Source organism: Notamacropus eugenii, chromosome 1, assembly GCF_028372415.1.
Source record: "Notamacropus eugenii isolate mMacEug1 chromosome 1, mMacEug1.pri_v2, whole genome shotgun sequence".
NCBI lineage: Eukaryota > Metazoa > Chordata > Mammalia > Diprotodontia > Macropodidae > Notamacropus > Notamacropus eugenii.
The window spans coordinates 36,060,440-36,087,570 of record NC_092872.1 but is presented as its reverse complement, the minus strand read 5'-3'; the positions used below and the strand labels follow the sequence as shown (position 1 = coordinate 36,087,570).

General features: G+C 35.3%; 1 protein-coding gene across 8 annotated transcripts in view; it reads right to left on the bottom strand.

The window, feature by feature from the left end:
* PTPRD (protein tyrosine phosphatase receptor type D) overlaps positions 1–27,131 on the bottom strand; it is a 934,659-nt gene that overhangs the window by 136,436 nt on the left and 771,092 nt on the right. For all 8 annotated transcript variants that reach the window (XM_072596637.1, XM_072596633.1, XM_072596674.1 and 5 more), the window contains 3 exons: positions 25,684–25,774; positions 16,422–16,631; positions 9,618–9,778 (listed from right to left, as the gene is read on the bottom strand). In XM_072596637.1, coding sequence (XP_072452738.1) covers positions 9,618–9,778; positions 16,422–16,631; positions 25,684–25,774 — 462 coding nt within the window. The remainder of the gene's footprint in view (positions 1–9,617; positions 9,779–16,421; positions 16,632–25,683; positions 25,775–27,131) is intronic.

Sequence of the window (27,131 nt, the reverse complement as noted above, 5' to 3'; positions counted from 1 at the left end):
TGTCTATGCCACTTCCTCTGTCAAGACTGGAGGGTCAAGACAGTCTCAGGAGCCAGATTCACTTGGGAAATGACAGGACTAATCAGAGAAGAGGTAAGGTTGGTGAAATAGTAGAAGCTCCTGGTAACTTTATTTGATAAGGGGATTGAGGACGGGGTAGAAAGGGCAAGTTGAACAGAAAGGATGAGAGAAAGGAGAAAGAAATGAGAAAAAGTGGGAAAGGACACAATAGAAAGAATGAAACGATGATCGACTTCAGGTTTGAAATTTAACCAGATCCCATATCACGACAATGTATCTGATAACCTTTTAGCAACTAGAGGAGTCTAGGAGTATTTTACAGATGAGAGGCTGAAACCAAATCACATTAATAAAATTAAGAGGCAGCATTGTATGGTGACAAAAACCACAAGGTCAGGGGCCAAATCTCTGCTCCGATATGAGCTAATTAGAAGACTTTAGGCAAACCATTTAACTTCTCTGGGTTTCATTCTTCTTATCTGTAAAATACATGGTTGGACTGGATGAGCTCTTATGTTCCTTTCAGTTCTGATAGTCTGTGATTCTGTTACTAATGGGTCAGTCAGTTTCACTTGCAAAATATGCAAATTTGTTACAAGTTTGGAGGAAATATACTGTTATATCTTTAAATCGATTTGTTGCTAAAGAAATTGCCTTCCTCTTCTTTGCTGGGATCAGGGCACCGAACTCAGGGAAAGACCTAGCTTCTCTTCTTATCATCTTCATTTTTAAACCCTCAAGAGTAACAATCTAGTTAGGCTCTGGAGGGGTAGACATCCTCTCCTGTTGTTAACGTAAACTACTCACGGTAGATTTCCAGCAGTAGAGTAAATTATTTTCTCTGACCAGGTAGTCAGGGGAAATCCGTCATTTGTGGCAATTCTAATCCTAGTCAGCTCACTGGAGCATGGGTGCAACTCTTCAATTCCACATGCCATAATTTTTTATCCCATTATGTAGAGCCTAACCTAATTCTAGCTCCTCAAATAAAAGTAAATTCTCTAAACAGAACTTTTAAGTGTCATTGAATCCAATCAAACTGTTAGAGCCTTCCCCTTCCTGTGCAGGTATTGTTTTATACTGCTGTGTGATGTGTGTCTTATTTACTTACTGAAGCACACTTTTTTTTGATATAATGGAATGTAAGCTCCTTGTGGCCAGCTGGTACCTTGGATGTTTTCTATATATTAAGCCAAGTCAATCACAATACATATTCTTGCCCTCATTACTCTTAAGTATATAGGTGCTATACTACAGATTTATCTAACAATCACAATATAATAACTGATATTTATATAGTGTCTTAAAGTTTGCAAAGTACTGTAGGCATAGCACCTCACTGGAAATCTTGTGTATCTCTTTTTTATATAACCAAAAAAAAAATCTTTGTTTTTTAAATATAGAATAGATTTTTGAGAGATTATGAAGATTCTAAGGTTATATGGATATAACCCATCACTTAAAATGATGGCAACAACTTAATACTACTATGGATTTTTGAAATGGAATTTGTTGTCCTTGAAAGCATAAAACAGAATAAGAAGAATAAAATATAAATTGTGTAGACATGAATAGAAAAGCCTTTTTGGCTGACTTTTAAAACTACGTCAATCTCACACTCTATTGTGAAAAAACAATAAAAGTATGGTCATTTTAAAAATAGGGATTTTATCAGATGGCTCAGAGTTTTGCACAAACAATATAGTAATCACACAAAAGGTTTGCATCTTGGTACAACAGAGACCATGTTGTGGAGTGAAAGAAATCAGACTTGGAGGTAGAAGAACTAAGTTCTGCCGTGAACTAACTGGGACCACGTGCAAATTGCTTGCTCATATTAGTTATGTTTTTTCTCATTCATAAAATGAGGTTAACAAACATGTACAATCCATATATATTAATAGTATATACAATACTATACAATACATAGCTTTTTGTGGAGTAAAGTGCTTTGTCAACCATGATGTATGACAGAAATATGAATTATTATCAAACTTGCACGTGTGTACATGTTCTTTCTTGGGGAGTATCCCTGTGTGAGGTACCTCCAAGAATGACATTTTGGGAGAGTAGGAAAAGGAAGGATCATTCTACATTTGTACAGCTATTTCTATTGATGATTGAATTATGACATGGTTCTAAGGTTCTATGTTAAAACATAATGATTAATCAGAAGTTCTACTCTCAAGTTCCGTCACACTATCACCATTTAAGGTTAGAAAAGTCCCTTGGTCTACTGAGCCTCATTTTCCTGATCTAAAAAAATGATAGATTTGAAATAAAGTATCTTTTAAGTTCTTTTCCAGGCAAAAAGAAAGTGAGAAAACTATGGCTAGGTATTATATGGTAGTTAGGTGGCACAGTGGATAGTATATCAGGCCTGGAGTCGGGAAGATTCATCTTAACCGAGTTCAAATGTGGCCTTAGATATTTTCTAGCTGTGTGACCTGGGGCAAGTTACTAAACTCTGTTTGCCTCAATTTTCTCATCTGTAAAATGAGCCAGAGAAGGAAATGGCCAACCACTTCAGTATGTTTGCCAAGAAAACTCTAAATAGGATCATGAAAAGTTGGACACGACTGAAAATGACCAAAGAACAACAATATTTTAGAACATTTGGCCATTTGAGTCACTGACACTGAAAATGACCAAAGAACAACAATATTTTAGAACATTTGGCCATTTGAGTCACTGACACTGCTATTTCCAAAAGCAATAACGTGGAATATATCACTGAGAACATAAGAAAGGTTCATCAGTCTTGGTTATCTAACTGAAAATTTTCTTCATTAGAGTGAATTTTAACAATTAGAACCATATAACATAGAAAGACTGTTTTTGTGAGAGGCAACTGTAATATAGAGGAAATGCCATGGAATTTATTATCAATGGATATAATATACTGACACTATCACTAACTGTGTAATTGTACAAGCTACCCTTCTAGATTTCTCTTTCTACCTGTATAAAATGAGGGAGCCAGGAGAGAAGATCTTGTAGGACTCTTCTGGCTCTGATTCTAGTTGAGCTATCCATCACTGTATATATTAAGAAGAAAAAAACAAACTTAACTACATTTTTAGGATACCAAAGAGGGCATTTCTTATATGAAATGCCGACTCTTTTGTTTCAGTTCAGGACTGAGATGATCTCCGGTTCTCAAAAATCATGGCAGCAAAGAGTGAGCTCTGCAAAGACTTGTGGTGTGGTCTGGGAAGGAGAACATTGGCCATCTTTAGATCAGTGTAGGTAGCTTGGATATAACTCATCATCATAAGGGTGGCCACCAGGTGTTTATCAAATCTTTCTGCTCACAACAATTCATAATAACTCTCTCCTATGCATAAGAAGGTTGGAATGTGCATCAGTGGTGAGAAGGTGCACACTAAACAAATAACTGATTCTTATAATATCAAAGCATAGGGGAGATGTATTTATTAAGTAAAAGGCTGAATTAAATGTTATCTATGATCTGACTCAAAAATCTTATTTTTTATTCAGTGTCAAACTGTGAATGACAACAATCCAACAAATTTTGGATGGAAGAGTAGGGAAGTATATTTAAACTGGGGAAGTATATTTAAAAAGTTGGTGGGCTCCTATTTTCCAGGAATCTCAAGATTACTTGCAATTGGAGTAATGGCACTAAGTAGCAGGACAGAATCAAGTTTAGGAGGATCAAAAAATAGACTCTTATATTCACAGGTGACCTACTTCAGAATTTTGAGCCTGACGTCCAGTAGGAAAAAGAGCTACATAACAGACTATGTTTTCATCTTAAAGAAACACACAGATGCTCCTTTATTGCCTTACTAATGAGCAGTCATGAAATAACTTGGGTCATCTAAAAGGAGAAGAAAGGGGAAATGGCAGTTTCTTCCTGTTACACTGTGAGAAAAAAACACTGCAAATTCTTTCCTATTTGCTTAACTCTCTCACATTAGAAGCAATTTGCCAAACTTAAAGCGCCATAAAAAAGCTAGCAATTATATTAGAAGCTTTTCAAAGTGTTTGAGATTTGATGTGAATCTGCCTATGATCATCTGGTCTGACATTATCTTTGAAGTTATCACCATCATCATCGTCACCCATCATGCCAGGCTACTACTTTCCCTTTTCCTCTTTCTTACTGGAAGTAAATGCAATTCGTTCTTTACTTCTCACCTGTCAGGTTTACTGCTCCATTTTAATGCAGCAAGGAGGAGAAAAAAAGGCTAAATGTTAGTTGGCCAGTGGCAAAAGGAGTAACCATGACAACCAGAGATCCAAGAAATGGTGTGCTATAGTGAGGACATGCAACTTACACAAATTAGCAAATGACAGCTTATAAAAACATTGAATGCTTTCTAATCATGGAATATATGGAGGACACAAGGTTATGTTCAAATGAGAGTCTTTTGCTGTTGAAGAAAACATTTTTTGTATTAATGTCACACTCCCTTTTGGCCGTCGCCTACAAAATAATGCCACAATCAATTATATCCCAGGAGGTGGCTGATGTTAATATATAATTTAATTCTTACTAAATGTGCTACATGCTGGGGGAAAAAAGACTAACATATCTAATGTGGATATAGTAAAGTCTCATGTAATAGATTTGCACATAAAAAATAAAAATGTCTTAGTTAAGTGGATACATTATTTCTTTAGTGATATCAAATTTCTAGAAGTTGAATTAAACTACAGGAAAAGTCTGCACAAGGGTACTGTATCTACTAAGTCATAAAGTAGCAGGAATGATTTCTTCATATATCTCTAGACAAGTCAGGAAATCATAAATCTTTTTCTAATAAAGGACTAAATTCATTTTTCAGTTCTGTAAAGTATAATACGTATCATTATAAATCTGTGGTGCATGACCATCTATATAACTGGGCTAATCGGGAAAAGCATTTTAATTCTAGCAACTGACAGGACAGATATATCCTTAGTTCATGACATGCTGCCATGTGTGTACATTTATTTTGCATTTGTAACACTCCCCCACCTCTATTAACATGTCAGTCAACTTGTATTTCTTAAGCGCTTACTATGTACCAGACACTATGTTAAGTGTAGTAGTTTAAGCTGCCTATAACTTGGTACAGTGAAGACAGGCTTATTATGAAGGGGGATCAATCAGTGTACTCCCATCTTGGAGGCACTTTCTTTGTACTATGTGATTTATCCATTCAGCCTATTAAGGAATGAGTTTAAAGTTAATGGAAACAAATGCATGCTTCAAGGGATTATATGGCCCCAAACTGTGACCTGGTCAATGGGTTTGGCAAAGTTCCAGTATTTCAGTTAAATTTTTCCTTATTTCATTATAGTAAACATGTAGAAATGCAATCTGAATAATTAAAGTGACATATTTTCCATAGCTATAGAGATATTCTTATCCTCTGATCTTAAAGAGCTGTCCAGCATAGGAGAACACCTGTACATAGGACTGAACTTGCTAAGACCTATCAGTTCCTTTTGTACAGTGGAACAGCATTGATGAATTATCTTTTCCAGAGTCCCAAAATGATGTTTGAGTCTACCTAAAAATCAACACATTTAAGAAATTCACTCTTCTTTGGAGATTTGCTTATCTGCTTCTTATTTAATACAACTAGCAGCACTTGACTAAGGAAGCTTTATGGGAATTTAAGGTTATGAATGATATGAAAGTAAATTCTGTCTATGTGGTCAATGTCATGGTAATACACCAGTCAGACAAAATCAAGGTTCTATTGTGAAGGATTTAACACAAAAGTTTTACTGTGTAAACTTAACATTTATACAGCATTTCCCTCCAAGGATCTTAAAACACTAAGAACAAAACCCAAAATTTCTAGAAGGAGGGTAGGGGGTGTGTTATCAATCCATTTAATGAATAAAAAGAAATAATAAATTCCCTATGGTGACAAAAAATGCTGGAGCAGGGAAAATATTCAAATTATTTAAACCTATGGTACTATTTACTTATCCCTCTTGTTTTTATTACACATGAAACATTAGAATAGGAATGAGCATTATTTATCTCAAAATTATGATGACTACTATTATCTTCTTACTATTCAGAGGTTTCAATGTCTACAGTCTGAATTCTTCTTTAAAGTCTTTTCCTTTTCTCCATTTTCTTCCCTTTCTATTCTCTTTTTTCATATTAAATATGCCTCAACCATTGTGAAATAATATTTTTCAGATTTATAATTATTGGAGAAGATAAGTCTTATCATTGTGATTAGTCACAGATATATATGCAAACACACATCAAATTTTTCCTTCATGGCTAAATGTTTTTCCTCTTGTCCGTTTGTAATAATTTGTGGTTTGAAATTGAAATTCTGTAGTTTAATCACTATGTTCCTTAGTGATTTTTGTGCTATGTCCATGTACTATATCTCTTACCTAACACATCTCTACAACAAATATGTGCTGGTGGATGACATGAGAAAGTGATGAGATAAAGTGTAAGAAAAAACAACTTAAAACTCACTTCTTGTTGGTAGTGGTCAGCAGCAGAATCTTTGTAAGAGAGCAGTACTTGGAGAAATAAAAACTACAAATCATTTCCAATGATCCATGTAATGAAGTGAGTGACAACTGACAAAAGCAGCCATGACTTTTGAAAGAACGCATTTGGCTGAGAATATAGTCATTAAAAAGCACCACTGATGGGATTCAGCCAAATTTCTCCCACACTGCTCCATGATAATGACCCCAAGGGGCATCATTATACCTACTCAAATTTCAAGTCAGTAATTTCAAATCAAATCTTCATTGCAGAGACAAGTATTTCTACTTCAGAAACACTTTGTAAGTCACCAGTTAAATGCATTTTCAGTTAGAGTTTGTGTGTTTCAGTGTGCAAAGTGTGATGTCTGCATTTGAGCATAGTTTTGCATGCATATATTGCAAATATGTTTTAACATGTAGGTACTTCAAAACAGAAATGTAAAAATGAGTCATCTTTAGGAGGCTTTTCTTAGGACTAGGTAAAAGTAGTGTTGGAACTTTCCCTCCAGGAATATATAATATACTCTTTTTTTTCTTTAGGGGAAAAGACTTTTACCTCTTTCTAAAGTTAAGAATATTCTATAAATGAATCAACCTAGTTGAACTGGGAGAAATTAAGCACTACTAGTCTCACCACCTGGTAATGAATTTGTCTGGGTCTACTCCAGAAAAACAACTACTAAGAAATTTTGATGTGCTCTACGCACCTGGGAAATCATGACCACTTGAAGAAGAGAGCCCCGGCCACACTCAGAGGAGCTAGGTTTGAATCCCAGCTGTAGATCTCAATAGTTTTATGGGTGTTGATGGTGAGTAAGTAGTAGCCTCTCTGAGCCTCAGCATCAACATGCATAAAATAAGATTTTAATATAGCTACTACCCATCTCACAAGGGGTGTTATGAGGAAAATGCTGTATAAAGCACATAGTGTAATAAATCTATACACTATAATTAATAATATTGAAGAAAACCCCATCATATTTAGAGAAAAGTGTGTCATTTGTTTCAGATAGACTAAAATCTGACCTGCAGTTTACACTGCAGTGAGCACTGTCAGCGAGCACTCACTCACTCTGATTACTATAGGAGTTGGGATGTGGTCATTTAAATTAAAATAACCTATGAGAGCAATTAGAAATCTGCTTTTTTTAAAAATTAAACTCTCATTCAAATTAGCATTGTGTAAACATAGGAAAGGTCACAAATTTCTTATTTGGAAAAGTCTGGCAGTTCTCAAGTATCATTCAAGAGCTCAGCTGCTACCCCCTTTGGTCTTTCTTCTGCACCTTACTGTTTGTCTTAGGAATATTTCCATGTTTGTTTATTATCGCACATAGCAGAGATGGAAATGGGATAGCAAGGAGGCATTACATAAAAACTGGTCAGTAATGGTCCTTAACAGACATGCCAGGGAAGGATTTGAGCAAGGAAAACATTTGAAACCATTGATTAGAGTGGGGAGCTTTCATTCACTCGGTCCTTATGCCCCAAATGATGTGGTCTTGGAAGTAAAACATAAACTAAAGAAATACACTTACGTCTTAGGGAGATAAGATCATATGATGAATGAGAATTGAGAATTTTCTTACTTAATTTTCCCCTCATCTTCTTGCATTTGAGATTATGAGAAAGCAATTATTTTAGGGGAGTTTTCATGGAGAAAGGAAGCAAGCATGAAGAACAAAAAAAAGGTGAGACTATTTCAGGAGCATGGATCACACCACAAATGAACATTTACAAAACAGAGTAGGAGAAACATATGTTGAACTAATGCATGGAGGCGATGCATGAGGAGGAGAAAGAAACAATGAAAAAGATATGGGCAAGTAAAGAGCAGGGGAGAGGTCAATATCAAGGGGCTTAACTCTGTTTTAGAAAGAAAGGCTGGATGGAAGGAGAGAGATGAAAAAAGTAGAGAAAAAAGATGATTTTGGCAGGCATATCCAGAATGGATGGGCCTTCACTGAAAAGAGAGGTGGATAAAAGCACAGGTGTTTAAAGTGATCCAAGAGTAAAAAAGATTAATGTGAAGAATCTGTGATGGATTGAGAGAATGTATAAATTCTAAAGTTTTTCTAAAGGATGACACTAGAGGATTTAGTGGCATTCAAGAGGTTGGAGAGAAGATACAAAAGTCTGGAAGAAGCAGGTGGGAGGAATATAATGCAGTTAATAGCAGAGTTGGAAGGAGTTACGGGAAAAAATTATGACCTTCTCTACCAAACTGACTCTTACCAGGCAGTAAGGTGGAAAAGGCATTCAAAAATAGATGATATAAAAGCAGAAAGTGAAAAAAACTGAAAAAAATCAAAAATCACTGATGAGAAGCCACATAAGTAATTACCTGCATAGGAATGGAAGTTGGGATTATGAAGTGTTATTAGGATATTGAAGGAAAGGAAGTTTAATGACAGGAAAAAAATGGAAAATGCTTCTCCTACTCATGGAGAACACAGGATAAATGATAAGAAGCAAGTTTTAAAGGGATATAAATAAAATAGAAAGGTCAGAAAAATGTTGGAAGAGTCAGGGTTCATTTTTGTCTATTGATTTGAACCCAAACTTTTCCATTCTTTTCATCTTAAAATATTTATGTAGGGGAAATGTCAATGAGTATAATGCCTATAAAACATACAGCACAAGATAGCAGTTATATTTTATAAAGAGATTGAAAATGGAGTGTAAAATTGGGCAAGTCACATAAAATGAATATTTGCCCTTATAATTAGGCATGATTTGATAATGCTGCCCAGAAGTGTTAAGCTTAAATACATGAGACATGAAAAGAAAACAGAATGTCACTTGGGCATAACGGATGATAAAGCAGTTTGTCATTCCTTTTGGGGGCAGGGAACATCCCACGAATGTGAATATAATAAAGTCAGATGAAAATGGTTAGTATATAAGATTCTGTATATAAAAGTCTCTATTTTTCTTGTTATACAGCAATCAATGCATCGAATATTTCTAGCAGTTTCCTGAAAATATTTCCATTAATGTAAATCATACAATGAGGATACAACAGTTATCAAAGAATTGTAAGTATTCTCCATGCCCTACACCTCCCCACCAACAAATATCACATTAATAGAAATATGAAGCAATCCTACCTTTTGTAGAGGAGAATAGCTATGACAATGCAAATGATAAACACAACTGCAAGTACAGGTCCTACGACCCAGATCAATCCTTCTTCTTCATCTGTCATGGGCTGGGGATCAAGGTCCATTGATACAACAGGATCTGAGTAAGGGCTCGTTGCATACATGGTCTGAGAGAAAAGAGTTTGCTTTGTTAGAAAAGAGTCAGATCAAAGAGAGTTTGTATGATGGAAAAGGAGAAGACAAGATAAAGCTGGCTATTAGATGACAAGTGATAGTATTTCTTCTAAATAATTAATTAATTGTGTCTATTTTGCAATTCCCAAAAAGTGGCCCCCATGGAAAAAAGGTCACTTATAATACAATTTGTTGTAAAGATGGAGTTTATTTTAAAGTTGTTCTAGAATCAGTAAAGTATGATATCTTTTAAAACTCTGAAGTACCAGTCATTAATGAATCAATAAGTATTAATTAAACATCTACTGTGGGCTGGAAGACAGTCGCATATTTTGTGTCAAGGACATTAAGCGTAGGGAAGACCTGAACTTATTTTCCAGCTCTCTAGTTCACTGGTTTTATGACTTTGGACTAGTCAAAGTTCCAAGCCTTAGTTTCTTTAGCTATGAAATGGGTTTAAAACAGCATCTTCATTGACAATGGCCCAGGATCAAGTGACCACATAAAATACCACATAAAAACGCAAGGTATTAGAATATGCTGAACACCGAGACCCTGTAATCAACATGGAGAGACAAGACAAATACACATAAAATGACGAAAGAAGAGTTTAGATGGTAGATAACGTAATTACTTTTCTCATGTCAATAAGAACAATGTTTCATCCAACAAGGAAGTAGGGCTTATCCGTGCTGGCTGATGTCTACAGTGGTAGGATAAGCCAAGACAAGATTTAGACTCATCTTCTTTATTCATTGGATATCTGCTTGTTTATGTCGCCTACATCGTCTTTTACTCATGGTCATGTGAAATGAGCACACAACTGAAATAGACCAGATAGCTGACTGGAGTAGATAAAGAAGGTTGATAGAAGATAAAAACGAATGCATACCAGAAAGGAATGAGTTCAGCTGATTATGTCATGAAATCAGACTATGTCTTCTGCTCCAAGTCAATGCTGAGTTTTGAGCATATTCTCTTAGAACTAGGTGAGACCCAAGTACAGCTATATAATGAATACCATATGAAGGGTAATTGAGAGGGGCTGGTGGTAGGGCAGGGCTGGATAGAATCGAAAGTTCAAGAAGGAAGGAGATTCAAGGAATAATAGTAAGCTTTTCATTAAGTTGTCTACTAAGACAACACAAGTTCTTGCTCACTGCTTGGCATTAATAATAATAACTAATATTTAAATAGCACATACTATGTGCCAGGCACTGTGCTTAGTAAGGACTTTATAATGATTATCTCATTTGTTCCTCACAACAACTCTGGGAGGCAGATGAGTGTTATTATCCCCATTTTACAGAAGAGGAAATTAAGGCACATTGAGTTTAAGTGACTTGCCCAGGGTCACACAGTGATTAAGTATCTAAAGCCAGATTTGAACTTGGGTCTTCCTGCCTCTAGACCTTATGCCCAACCTAGCTATCCCGAGGTGCCCCAAAATGCATTATGCTCTTTAGTCAAGATTGACTATATAGCTAGAAGAAACCTCATTTGGCTAACACTTCAGCTGCATGAAAAGGAGAATAAAGCTATTTTTTTCTAACATTTTAAGGGTAGTGGATCAGAGAATCATAGCTAAAAGGGACTACAGATGTCATATAGTTCCACCCTTTAATTTTACAGAAGAGAAACTGAGGTTCAAGGAATTTAAATTTGTCTTGCCCATATTACAGAGGGTACCAGTGACAGAGGATTTGAACAGAGGGTCTGACTCTATAAAGCCAGGGATCTTTCCAGCCCAATTTTTGAGGTACCACTCCAAACAGAATCCTTGGATCACAGAGCAGGTATCTGAGGAGTAGAAGAGATGTTACTGACCACTTAGATCAATTCTTTCACTTTACAGATGAGGAACCATGGGGCAAGGATATGAATGGATGGCTGTGGTCACAAAAGTACTCATTCGAAGAGTGGTGATTTAAAGTCACATCACAGGATCACAGACCTAGAAAGAACAGGCCTCAGAGGGGATGAGCCCAAACCCCTCATTTTATAGATGAGGAAAGTGAAGCCCAAAGATGTCAAATGGCTTATCCACAGTCATACTAAGGATTCTAAGGAATGGTGAGTTTTTGTGTTATGTACTCTGTCACTCACAGTCTTGAAAGACAGACTTTAAAAGTTTAATGATGACAAGCACATAGAATTCTGTACGATAAGGTTTTTACAGGAATTCTCAGCACAATTCTCCATAAGATACACTTGGATATCGTATGAAAACCAAATCAAGAAAGATTGAAGCAAGTGAAAATTAAAAACAAAATAAAAATTTTACCCAATTTGTTTTCTACTCCTCTGTTCATCATAACTTAATCTTCTGACATTCTTGACAATTTTTATATCTTCTGACTGACCACTGGGGAGGTTGGTGTCTTTTCTTTTCTTAGCTATTCTCATTTTTTGCAGGTAATTAACTAATCTATCTACAGAGATACTAAGTACTTTATTCACTGGCAATCAGAAAGCACTCTGGGAAGACCAAAAGCCTGTATGAGTGCTGAATACTGGTAGCATCAATTGAATACCTACTTGTTAGGACAAGACCTCTCAGGTAGTGATCTTCCTGTACTGAAGGCACTTAAGAAATACTTGAAACAAATGATTTTGGCTCATTTTGACTTATTTTGATGCAAAGGAGGGTGGGGAAAATCGAAGAAAAAAGGGATAGATTCCTTAGTGAAGGGATAACCTCTTGACTTATAATATTTTAAAAATCATTCAATGATGATTTTCATATTAGAGACAAGAAACTTTCTTTGCTGTGAGTTGGGCTGGAAAAGAGATGGAGTTTCTCCCTTTGCTCTGATTTTCTGATAGCATTCCTCTGTGTGTGCCTTCTCCAATATATTTCAACAGTGTTTTTAAATCTTTTTAAATTCAGACAAGCTAGTTTTTTCAATAAAAAGATTTCCAAATTTCCCTTCCCTTGATGTTCTGCTTTGTAACCTTTACATTGAAGTAGAAAGTTTATCCTGCACATTAAAAATTCCACGAAGCCAACCATTTTCTTTTCAAATGACACCCTGTGCACAAAGGAAACTTATGTAGAAAGACCGCCTTTGGGTCTGATTTTCTGCTTGGGAATTTCTGCAGTCACTTGAAAAGAAATCCCACAGTTCAGCATTAACACCTGATGTAAAGAATCCTTTGATAAGCTTCCTATTACTGAAAGGGGGTGAGGAGGAGGGAAAGGAAATGACTGACTGAACCCAATTACTGTGCCTGGCAGACTGAGGAACCAATTAGAAAACTTACCACCCAGAATATGAGATGCTAAATTTGAATGTGAACTAACATGGTTTTTTTTCCTTCCATCTTATTTCTGTCTTTTCTTGATTTAAAAAATTCAAAACAAAACAGTATTAAGGCTAAAGCAACCCAAGCATGAAGGGACATAAGAACAAGATGAATTACATCGGAGATGACAACTCATTATTTAGATCACCTCAGGAATTCTCCTTATTACTGAATTATTTTCTAACTTTCTTATATTCCACCGATAAAGTCACAAGCAAATTACTATAATTAAAGAAGCTGGCTGTACTTGTCTCACATTAGATAAATCTGCCCAATGAATGCTGGGAATGAGCATCACTGTCTCAATGGTGCTTCTAAATTCAAAGCCAAAACCAAAAGGAAAAAAATATATCCCTCCAAACTTCATTTTTGGGTTATCCTTAAAGAGAAACAATTTTCCCAAGCTCCCAAAGTAATGTCATAAACTCGTATCTCTGATTTATGGAGGTTCAACATAGTGGTTATATGATCTGAATATTCTTTTTCAACTAAAAATATGTTCAGGTAAAAATACATATGTAGAATGAGTTACAACCTTGTCCTAACACAATCAGTTTTCAATGGCAATCTAATAGGATCTATCCAATAATATTTAATTAACCAAAGCACAAAAAGTATCATCTTATACTGTAGCCTCGTGTGTATGTGTGTGTGTGTGTGTGTGTGTGTGTGTGTGTGTGTATGTGTGTGTGTGTGTGTGTAAAAGATGGAAGGGATCTTGGAAATTATGTAGTGCGTCCATGTCAAACTCAAGGCCCAAACCATATTAAAATATAATTGGGAAATTTTAATAAAAAGAAATGAAAATACGAAATAAAGCCAATTTGTGATTTTCTAAGTCCATTTCTATTTGAGTTTGACACCACTCTTATCTAGTTCAACTCCTTCCTTTTACAGGTGAGAAAACAAAGGCTAAGAGAAGAGAAAAGTTGCTCAGAGTCACAAGCTTCTAAATAATTGCGGCAGGATTTAAAGTGAGCTCCTTAACTCCCAATACAGTGCACTTTCTGCTATAGCAGATACAGCCATTGTAGATAACACAATTTCCGGCACTGGTCTAAATAACTGTATCGCAGTAAGAATTTTTTATATTCCTTTTAGCTTAGATGACTGTTGGAAATAAGCCAGAAGAGCCCAGAGACACTTACTGAAGATGACAAATCTCTATCTCTCCTCCCCTTCACAGTCTAGAATAAGCCATCTAAATTCACTCCTGCTACATCTTAATCCTCACTCTTGAAATCTGAATTCTAACCCCACAACTTGAATGAAACTGTTCTTTCCAATTTTCCCAGTAATCTCATCTGATGGCCTCCTCTCAGAGTTGACTTCAAAGTAGTTCTTTACAATGTTGCCCATCTGTAGTCTCTCCTCTCTTGGTTTCTTTGGCGTTCCTCTAATTCTCTTTCTTGTTTTCTGACTCTCCTTTGCTGCTGCACCTTCTGTCTCTTCACTATGAACATTCGATAAAGCTCTCTGCTGTACCGTTTTCTCTTCTCTCTTTACATTCTCTATCTTAAGTGATCTCAACAAGTTCCATTCTCAGTTTAATAATCATCTATCAGAAGATGACTTGTCAATCTTTGTATCTAGAACTTTCTTTGTCTCCTAAGTTTAGAACTATATGGTCAGCTGCCTATTGGTTACTTCTTCCTAGATGGCTCATGGAAAAATAATTTAATAGGCACATATGAAATCATTTTTATGTTGGTTAGGGAAAAATGCTCCTAACTATGTAAAGTACCAGTTGTTAAAAACATAAATAAAAATACTACTCAAAAATGTATCTTTAAATTCAAGCAATGCTAAGCTGCCTAAGTAAAATAAATGCTTACCAAAACAAGCGTACCATTTAAATAACTAGACTTTTCTCCCTAAATTTCAGTATTAGGAGTAGATTCCTACCATCCTTCCTAGTTCATCTCAGCAAGTGTGGAGTAAACTTTGACTTTTCTCTCTCCCTTTCCCTCTTCTATTTTTACCCAAATGCTACGTAAGTCCTGTTAAATTTCTATCTCATTCTCTTCACTCACAGAGTCCTCACTCTATAGCCAAATCTTATAATCTTGTAAAGGACTGATTATGTGTTGAAACTGCATCCCCAGTGCCTAGCGCTGAGTAGGAGCTCAACTGATAATTTTTGATGAATTGACGATAATCTAGAGTCTTGCCATAGCCCCTAAATTTATTTCTCTGCTTCCAGCATCACATCTCTTCAATCCCATCTCCACAGAGTTGCACAAATAACCTTCCCAGATCACTAGTCAGAATATATACTTATCCTGCTAAAAAAATTTTCAGAAACTCCCTATTGTCTCTAGAAAAATATACCGATTCACCAGCCTGGCATTTAAAGTCCTTAACAGTCACTCTCCAGTCTACTTTTCCACACTTAAAAAAAAGAAAAATCTTTACTCCTCTTCAAGCATTCTACATTCTTGTCGCTTCCTGAACTTGGGCATCTATTTCCTACCCTTGTACCTTGGCACGGGCTGTCTCATTGAGGATACAAATTCAATAAATGAAACAGTCCTTATTTACAAGATGATAAGGTTCTACATTGAAAATCCTTCAGCTTCCGTAAAGAATCAACTTAGATGTCAAATCCTACTTAAGTCTTTGTTTTTAAAAAAAATATTTATTTTTAACTTATGGGATAAAACAAGCATTTCTATAACAGAGAATGAAAAAAAAGATAATTGCACATGGAACTGCAAATTTATTATGTACAATTTGCTATTCCTTTTAAATATATAATGAAGCGATCATGTAAATTTCTTTTTTTCTTGCCTCCCCAACTCTCCTCCCCACCAAGATGGAACACTTTCTTGATCCCCTAGGTTATTAGTACCCTTTCTCTCCCCTAAAATTACTACCTTTCTTTATTTCTGTCTATATTATCTATATTTATAAATCTATATCTACATATAGACATATGTGTATATTATATGTATAGATTATACATGCACATACATATACACAGATATCTGTATGCAGACATATTTACACACATGCACATACACACAGGCATGTATATATGTAAACAATATATACACATTTGCATATATTTGAATATGTGTATATACATTTTGTATATATGTGCATGTGTATACATACAATATATGTATCTGTGTGTGTATATGCACATACTCTATGTGTGTGTGTGAATGTATTTTTCCAACAGAATAAAATTTCCTTTAGAGCAGGAAGTGTTTGATTTGGGCCTTTTTATATCCTTAGCACTTATCCCAGTAGTTTGTACAGGGTAGGCATTTCCTAAATGTTAAACCACACTCATCTTTATTGGAATAAAATCCACAGTAATCTTACCGACTCTGCATGCTCCATGACGGCCAAGACAAAGAAGACGTACTCTTGACCACTCTGGAGCTGCTTGTTTGTGAAGCCGCCATAATGTTTCTCATCCCCCAGGGTGAATTCAGTAGGAAGAACTTCAAAATGAGCCGCAATATATGGCTTTAGTTCAACTTCTCTTTCATGACGGAGGCTCCGGCGTTTCCGAGATATCTCCTTAAGAAGCTTTGTTGTTTTTTTGGGGTGGTAGGTGGGGGGGGGGAGAGAAAGAAAGAGACATATAAATGATAATAATAGAAACTATTGACAGTTTAATGGGAAAACCTATTTCAAGACCAAAACCAAACTAAATACAATTTATCTGCATTCTATTGAGTACGTCAGCATCACTAAATCTCAGTTCTCTCAGTTTTTCCATTTTTTGTTAAAATGAGGTATTGAAGGTTACTATCAAATTGTTCATAATATTAACACAACCAAAGAGGTCAATTTTCAGTAAATGACATTGTCCACACTCACAAAATTCCACAAAGAAAAAGTCAATAGCACATTAAAACTTACATAAGGAAAATGAGCTTCATGCAGGGAGCATAGGATTTAGAGTTAGGGGAGTTTACCAGAAAAAGAAACTGAGGCCCAAATAAGGGAAAGAAAGCAATTTACACAAGCTTACATGGAAAATAAGAGTCAAGGATCAAGATCTGAACAAAGATTGTGTTCTTTCCATTAGCCTACAATTCCTTAACTAAGCAATCATGTCTATGCCTGTATTTTAATTAGTCAACATAAGCATTATTTGCCTTTATAGACATTGAGTGATCCTTTTGCTTATGTGCCAGCAAAAGGCACTTTATAGAATGAGCAGAATTTTCTCCAGCACCAACATAAAATGGCTGAATATTTTTATTTGTGCATGTGAAATTGATATGTTAATTACAAATATGTAAACAGATGGTGTCTCACATTTCATGATTTTGTAGGGAGGTCAAGTTTTAAATTAACCATTTAGGAAGTTATTCATATTTTAATCCCTTATAAGTTTCCCCTTGACTTATAGCATTTATGGTATAGCCACTTCTCCTATCTGGTATGTATTAGCAAATGGAAATGTATTTAAATATGATAATCATTTCTGGGATGAAGGGGAGGTACATTGTATTCTAAGATTAACAAAAAGCTATTTTTGGATCATATGTTATTTTGAATATTCATAGGACCATCCCTCTATTCTCGATTATTCTAAATGCTCAGTAATATGCTACATAATATGTTGTGGACTTCAATAATTCTAACCACTGATCCAAAGACTGATAAGAATCAGAGTTCTTAATACAAAGAAAGTGGTCTTAATAAACTTTAGATCAAATGTGTTGATTTTCCTCTACATCTCAATTTCCTCATCGGTCAAAAGGAGAGAGTGTTAAATTACATGATTTCTAGGGTACTTCCCAGGGCTAACATATTTGGATTTTATAGAACTTTCTAATGGATCCTGATACCACAGAAAGGAAAATAATATACTATAGACTCCCTCCTCTTCACTTTTATTCATAGAGAGCTTTAAGGTTCACTTTAAATAAGGTAGCTAGGTGGCACAGTAGATAGAGTGTTGGGCCTGGAGTCAGGAAGACCCGAGTTCAAATCCAACTTTCAGATATTTTGAGCTGTATGAGTCTGCGTAACTTACTTAATCTCTGTTTGCCTCAATTTCCTCATTTATGAAATGGGAAAATAATAGCACCTAACTCCCAGGATAGTTATACAAATGGGTTAATATTTGTAAAGCACGTAGCACAGTGCCTAGCACATAGTAGTTGTTATATAAATATTATCTATTGTTATTATCATTATTATATACATTATTTTATTTAAGCCTTATAATCACACTATGAGAGAGACACTTGAATTTTAGTTCACATTTCATGAGGACATAAATTCAAAGAGGTTAGTATGATAACCACAAGGCATGAGAGGTAGGGTTTGATTAAAAGTCTGCCCAGTTCCAAGCCCATCCCACCCCACTATCCGTTAGGCTATATTATTCAAATGGGTAAGTAGATTAATGGTGACAGACTCCTGATGGCACACTTTGATCACACAGGCTTCATCTGATACGCTTTGAGATAGAAACAATTTAAGCTTGGACTAGTGCAAATAATGTAGATTATTCAATTTGTTTTAATGTTTAAGGAGAAAAGGATACACTATCTCATGTTAAATGGTATCGTTTTAATAAAATGGGTTGGTAGCTCTTCTGTTCTTATCTCCAAGGACATTCTAAATGAACAGCAAGTTATGTTCATCTTGATGAACAAATCTCAGATTCACATTGCAGTAGCCCTCCATTTTTAATGGACAATGACAAAACCTAAGCACTTAATTCCACTTATTATAATAATACTGAATATATTCTTGATCAGGAAAAAGGTCCTTAGCCTTCCCTTGCATTGACTGATGACTTGAGATTTCCTCTCATCTACTCTGTCTTCTCTTGGGAAAACTGGTCCCAACATCATACTTGAAGCATAAAGATGCAGAATCGTTCCATAACCAGTTATGAAACTGGCTCAGCTTTTGGCCACACAAGTGAAGCTAGCACAGAGGAAGGAGGAAGGTATACTCACAGCTAAAAAACAAGAAGGAAATCTCTAGAACAAGATAAATATCAGTATAAAAGTGACTAGAAGGAATTCTTATAAAATGTTTTTATCATAACACATGCTCACTATGGTAAGCTTCAATTACAGTTTCTTCAAGATCCTAGTGATTGAGTATGACTCTTTTCCCCTCCATTGATTACCAAATTCACCAGGCAGTTAACTCAAAGGCATAAAGGGTCATGTTTACTCTCAGCTTTTTAGAGACACATAAATAAGTGGGAGATTTTTAACTAAAATTTCAAGGACACATTATCACAACAGAAAAGAAGTATGTTCAACATTATGTCGACATAATGATTATCTTTGAATAAAGCTTTATTTAAGGTACTCCAATGTTTTCTTGGTTATTTGGATTTGATCTAGTGAGGAAATAGGAAAAAAAGATATGTAAAAACTTACATTCTACCCACATCTAAACTACCTTTTGTAACATTTGACAATATTATTGGCTGCGTGAACTTAATCAAAACATTCAACCTTTTCTGGCCTCAGTTTCCTCATCTGTAAAATAAGGGAACCGAACTAGATAGTCTTTAATGGCATTTCCACATCTAAATCTATGAACCTATGTTGTAAAAGAAAGATATGCTAAAACTGTATCTTGTTCTGATTGCCTTGACCACTACCACCTCTTCTAGGCAATACAATAAGCCATATAAGTAGATGGTATCCAGTAATAATGGCAGGGAGTAAGATTACAAAGGGGAATCTAGAATTCATGCACAGACTTTCCTCAAGATCAAAGGAGTATAATTTACAAATTGCATTATATATTAATCAAAAATCACATCCTGGTAATGATATATGCCGCACCAGGGGAAGCCATTCAGACTCTGCCATCAGAGAAGTTCCAGAAATCTGCGGTAAGACCAGCACAACACTAGATAACTCTGAGATGACTTGGAAATGTTAACTTTAAAGTTTTACCAACAACTTTAAGATGATTGTGATATGTTAATGAACTAACCCCAAGGTGGCACAGACATGAGTTAGTCTGTTTCTCCACAAAAGCCCTATTGATATGAGACCTCAATCTCTTGCCCCACAAGCAACTGCCATTTTCATTTACATCCATGCTGCCAATACTCTCAACTCTAATCCGTGATTGTAAGAGTGATTCCTCATACCTCTCTTCCTCACACTGCCTACCTTAAGCCTCCACCTCATCCCTGACCCAAAGCTGTCTGCCTCAGGACCCCTTCTCACTGTTTGGCTTATCTCTGTACTCTCTGTGCCTTTTTAAAGCATGAGGCCAGCCTCACTTTCCACTGCCCTAATAAAAAACTGGGCATGACTGCTCATTTGATAAATTAATTTGCAGTTCAAGAGTATTAGACTAGGAGCCAGGAGATCTGAGCTTAGGACTCTCTTTTACACCAAACTAGTCTAATGAATTTTAGCATGTCATGTCCCATTCTCTCTCCTTGCTCCCAGCTTACCACACACCAGATCTCAGTTTTCCCATCTATTAAGTAAATGTGTTTGACCAAATGTGCTCTAAGAGCACAACAACTCCCGATGCACAGCTCGGATTCTTTAATTACATATGGAAAAAATTAGATATTAATAGAACTGAAAAACTAATTAAATCATGTGAATCCACCTTGATATCAAATGTAACCTTTTTGGTCAAAAGTCTGATTTAGTTTGTAAAACAAGAAAAAAATAATCATGTTGTAAAATTTTATTAAATTCTTTAACTAATCCCCAAATAAAGAGATATCCTTGTGAGTGGAATGACTTAAGTTTTATTGATCCTAAGTTTATACTAAGAATTATTTGATAATTTGTGTTTGTATCCTACATCTACAAGGTTAAGTTAGGTTATTTTTCTTCTAAAGATGTACGTGTTCATATGGACAACTTTAAAAGTTCTTTTTTTTTTTAAACTGACTTCAAATGCTAGAGGAAATGTTGCTTTTGGGGAATCAGGAAAAAGGTCAGCATAGATGTAATGTAAATTTCAGCAGTCACTAAGTGTGATAAAAGCAAACAGGCTATTGGTGAGATATGTATCCCTCTGAAAGTTGGTTAATCAAGTACAAATAACAGTAGTTTGTGTGAATATATCAGCATACCACTTCCACCTCACTGATTAACCTCTGAATGTACCCTTGATTTCATTCATATTTTCAGGGTAGGATGCTAACATAATTCATCCATATTACTGTCAATCTCAGGGGTTACTTTCTAAACTCCTAGGTATTTGAGATATTTGAATTGTTCTGGTCTGCATGGTATTCCAAATGTGTACCATCCACAAAGATAATTATCCAGGTCACAAATGGAACTCCTTTAGTTTGCATTTATTTGGTTGGAACGCTTCCTGTTATACTCTAAATCACGATGATGAGTTTGGACAGCAGCAAATGGTAACTACATTATTGTTACAATCACAAACTGGTCCCATCATCCAATTAACAAATCAGTAATGCACAATTAAACTCAAAGATCACATGGTATTCTTTGGGGTGGTCTCTGAATCTGTGATCAAGTCCTGATCCCGATCACATCACCTTGAGCAACTAGAGGAGCTACTGTGGTCCAGTAGTAACAATATTAACTTTGGTTTGAATCCTGGGTCAGTCACTTACTGTATGATTTTTCTTTTTGGTCACTTTACCCTTTACCCTTCTGTGCCTCAGTTTCCTCATCTAAAAATGACAGGGGGTAGACTAAGTTACCTTCATTTTCCTTTCTGGCTCTGAATCTGTGATCTTATGGTTCTAAGTGACTTCATTTTTCTGGTCTCTGTTTCCTTATTTGTAAAGTGGGGATAACAATCCTTATAATTATAATTTCATTTTGAAATTATTGAAATGAAATTACGTTTTAAGCCTTAAAATACTACATAAATGTGAGCTACTATCAATAAACATAATTAATACTTTCATTTTTATATTGGTAATAATGGATGTGCCTGAACTGACCTTGATAAGAGAAATTGTGTTCATAGAATTTATCACTTTGGGAGGCCCCCTAAACAGAACAGGACAAACTAGAAGATAATATTGGGTAATTCTCCTTCAGAACCATCCTTCAGTTTTTATAGGCACAGATATGAGTCATAGCTGCGGAAATTCCCTTAGGCCACCATTCTCTCATTTGAGGGGTTTCCAACAAATTGAATTACAGGCTTTTAAAAAAATTACTCGGTCAAACATATTTAAGACTTTCATCTGAGTAGCACTGCTTTGTCATATTTGGCAGTGCCAAGTGGCACGACGAAACTACGACAAAGCTTTTATATTATCTACAGTAAGAAGAAGAAAGAGTCTGGAGGGATCAGAAAGTAGATGAGTAAGCATAAAGAGGGAACAGCTTGCTACTCATTCGTTCCCCTCTACAACAGTTACTTGATGTATTGGAGGTACTTCCAAAAGATATATCAAGGGCTTGGGTTCTTTATCAGAAATAATTTTCATTTTCCAGTCAATGCATATCTTATTTCTTCCACCATTAATTCTACAATGTGGTCTCAATTATGTCAGTAAAAAAGTGGGAAACAACCCATCCTGACCCAAATATTTCTGAATTAATAAATGTTCTTTATCAAACTATTATACAGATTAATGCACCACAACTTGCAGGATGATTAAAATGACCCTTTGTTATGGGAATCGGCAGCACAGACCCATAGAATTTAATTGCAAGGAAGTTCAATGTCATAGAGCCTCACACTTTAATCTATTAGCCCTACTGCATTATGATGGGGCTTCTAGAGGTTAAAATTGGTCTGTAACAGTAAGTCAGCTTTCATTACTTACTACCAAATGACTTTTAAAAAAATAGATCTTAATGCTTAAATGCATTTGATGCAATATTGGATTATATATCTCAATGTCATGAAAAATATTTTTGTCGATTTACTTTTTAAGTAAAAAAATGAAGATAGTAGATCACACCATTTTAAAAAACTAATTCTAATCAAAATGGAATGGAGACATCGTTTGAAATTATTTGAGAACTGATTAAAATAATGAAGAATATTTTGGTCTTTAATTGATTAGTCAGCTGCAAGAAAAATCATGTCTTGTTTTGCATTACTTAGGAGAGACCAACTAATTCTTTTGCATCTTCTGATGATGGATTATTATTCTTCCAGGATCATAAATAATGATTGCTGTCTCTCTCTCTTCTGAACAGGAGGAGGAGATGCAATTGTAAAAATACCTAAATTATTTGACAATATCAGGGAAGTGATTCCTAGGATATTTGATAAACCCCTCATCTGTGGACTTAATGATAACAGGGACAAGTAGGTCATGCAGTGCATAGAGTGCCAGCCCTGGAGTCAGGAAGACTCATCTGAGTTCAAATCTTGTCTCAGATATTTACTAGCTGTATGATCCTGGGCAAGTCACTTAATCCTATTTGCCCCAGTTTCCTCATCTCTAAATTGAACTGGAGAAGAAAATGGCAAATGACTCCAGTATCTTTGCCAAGAAAACCCCACCTGGATGTAATGGAGAGCCAAACATATCTGAAACAACTGATCGGCAATAAATGAGAATCCAGACACTTAGGGATGACTTTTAGTCTTCCCCATTCTTTTCCTAAAGCTCACTTTACTCTACCTCCTCTGCTCTGACTCATTTCAACTTCACAGAACAAAGATGCTCCAGTCAGGTTAAGCTTATGACCCCTCATCTTCTCACCATGGTGGTAACTCAAGTCTTGACTTGTGATACCACTTCCCTCAGTCTCTGGTCCCCTCAAATTAGATGGCTAGAGAGAGGAATATTAAACTAAAGTCCTCCCAATGCCTTTCTTTATAGAGGGCAAAAACTAAATTCTGTGGCTCATTCCACTCTGCATCTGTTGCTTTGCCTGGTTTCAACTCCATGGAACAAAATGTGCCATGCTACTGAATATCCCCTGTCTTCATCCTTCACTCCCATCTGCTTTCTTGACTCCATTTGTATGTTATCTCCCCCAATTAGACTCTAAGATCCTTGAGGGCACATACTGTCTCTTTATTAATTATATCTCCAGTGCTTAACATAATGCCTGGAACATAGTAGGTGCTTGATAAATGTTTACTGTATAAAGCTTAGGTCAAATAGAACAAGCTAGACAATATATGAAATCATTGTGACTGATAAGGATGAAACGTGAACAGAATCTGAGGGATGTTTCTGAGACTAGTAGGATTTCAAAGCTAAAATAAATGTGGTAGATTGTCTAATCCAAGTATCCCAATTTATACATTAAAAAATTGAGGCCATGAGATAAAGTGGCTTGCCCATACTCAGAAGAAAACAAGCGGCCAGGATTCAAACTCATGTACTATTGTTTTCTGAATCTAAGCTCAGTACCTGTTTCACTGCCGGTAGTAAATACTACTTCTCTGAAAATATGTTATAGCAGGTTCTTATTCTTAATTAATTAGCCTTATGGAGAAGCAAAAAACCCCAAACCAAACCAAACCAAATTAAATACAGATATACATATGCTATATATGTATATATATGTGTATATATGTATGTATGTATGTATATATGTATGTATATATGTATGTATGTATATATACATATACACATAATGAAATAATTTACAATGAATATCTTGCTTGTAATCTACTATTTAAAAGAAAAAAATTACTTTAATAAAAGTTCTTTAAAAATTCTTTACAAAAAGATTCACAATATTATCTATTTAAATGGCAATACTCTTTGCGAAATTTACAAATGTGGCTCAGCTACTATATATGTGCTTTGGGGTAAGTCATTTTGCATCTCTTTATCTCAGTTTCTTCACCCATAAACTAAGGAGATTAGACCTGAAGATTTATAAAAATCCATTCAGCTAGGGATCCTATAAACCAAATTTATAAAAGTATAATTTGCACACAGCTTTTTTTTCTTTTTCTTCATTTTTTGAGCAGCTAATTATATAAAATTAAATAAACTCATGCAATTCTTTTCAAGCAAGCTTCCAGAAATTAAGACCCTAATTAATCTACATATTGTATTTACTCTATGTATTGTATTGAAATTTACTTGTTATGATACTTGTCAATTCATTTATTGAAATGAAGATTTATTAAATACCTACTGCTGGTATGACATTGTGCAAGAGGAGGATACAATGACTAGCTATAACACTGTAAATTTTCCTGCTCCAAATCTTATACATGAGAGACTGAAAAAATAATTTCCTAATCAGTAGAATTATATGTATCACAAATGAAAGTCACAAGATAAGTCAAATGTTAAACTATGGGGCAAATTGCAATTTAGCATTTGTTACAGCTTGGGCCAAAATCTCATTAATGAAGTAGAACATTACTGGAGTTCATATCAATGATGATTAAACCTTTAAGACAGCTCATTTCACCTCCTATACCTTTGCAACTTGATTTACAATGGACAAAGGGGAACATATCAAAGCCAACAATAATTAGACCATTTGTACACTTTACTGCAAATAAATATCTTCTAATTTAAGTAATGGCATCTTTGCACAGGTCCCCTAAGGACTGTAAACATATGCCATGATAACTCATACTAGAAAGACATACAAAGGTACCAAATGGCCTAGAAACCATCATGGTGTGATCATTATTTAATTAATTAAGCAGTCAATGTAATGAAATAAACAAAAGGGACATTTACCTCATCTAATTCCATTTCATCTGGACTTTCCCATGGCTTGATAAATTTTCCACGTGACTTCTTCAAAGGCACAATTACTATGTAGTAACCCCTAAAAAGAAACAGTTACAGGCAAAATAGTTAAAGTAAATCCAAGAAGTTAAGTGTGTAATTTGACTTAAAATTCTCTTTTCTATAATGATTAAGATTAAAGGCAAATTAAAGGCACAATCTGCTCTCAAAGTACTCATAACTAATTGCTTATTTTTTTCACTTTTTCAAAGAGAACACAGAGGCATTGCATTGCAACTTTGATGATAAAATATAATATCTCTAGAAGGCAATTCCATAGTACAGATTATCAACTAACTCTCTCTGTAGCATATTTTATTAGAGAATTAACCAAGGCTTTAGAGGTTAAATAACTCCTCATAGTCACATAACTGAGATGTTTCAGAGGCAACCTACCCCAGGTCTCTCTGTCTCCTTGGATAGAAGGAAGTCTTCTAATTTCCAAGGTTAAACATTCTGTTCATCATATCACGCCCTCTCCATTTGATAACTGGCATTTTTACAAGGGAAAATACGCATACTAGAATTGTGCATTGGCTTTATAAGCATAACTAAAATTACATTTAGACATGTGGGATTTATATAATATGGAACCTCTCCCCCGCCATTTTTCTTTTAATCTCTCCTATAAAGTATTCATTTATTAAATCTACTAAATTTTACTTTGATGTTCCATTACGAAGTGTAATTGACTGTGGTGACTCAAATGCTCTGAAATAGACCACATGCTCTGGTGGGTCCTCCTTGAGCCAGAAAGCCTTCAAGTACAGGGCCAGAGGTGGATTTTGTATCTGGTCACAAGATCAGTCTAGCTATATTCTGAGAGGCCTGTTACCAGATGAGTCATCAGGAGATGAAATTTTTTATTCGTAGCAATTCACAAAGACCCCTATTAAGGTATGGAGGGGCTGGGATCTCTATCAGGGAATGACAAATCTTAGGTGATAAGGTCACACTAACTAAACTAGGGATCATATGCTTACAGAAGAGTAGTAGTGGTACGTGATTCCTTCCTTCATCTCAGTTACTTTTCTCACTGACTATAATTGGGAATTATGAGATTTTAATATGTTAAAATATGTATAACATTAACTAAGCATGGGGAAAAATGAGGGAGTACCTGTAACTCAGTATGAGTAACAAAGCTGTAAATACAGTTGATAAACACTTCTCAGAAGATCACCTCCTTTTTTGTCAATATTAAAGAAAATCGGCCCCCCGCTAACATTTTCTGGCATCTCACAAGCCATATGCAATTATATGGCATCACAAAAGAATTAATACCAATGTGTCACAAAATCTTATAAATCCAAATGAGGTGAAAATACTTTTATTTTCATTCTAATCATTGGAATGCTAGATACCGAGTGATGAATGTTTTTAGCCAAGCAACTTAT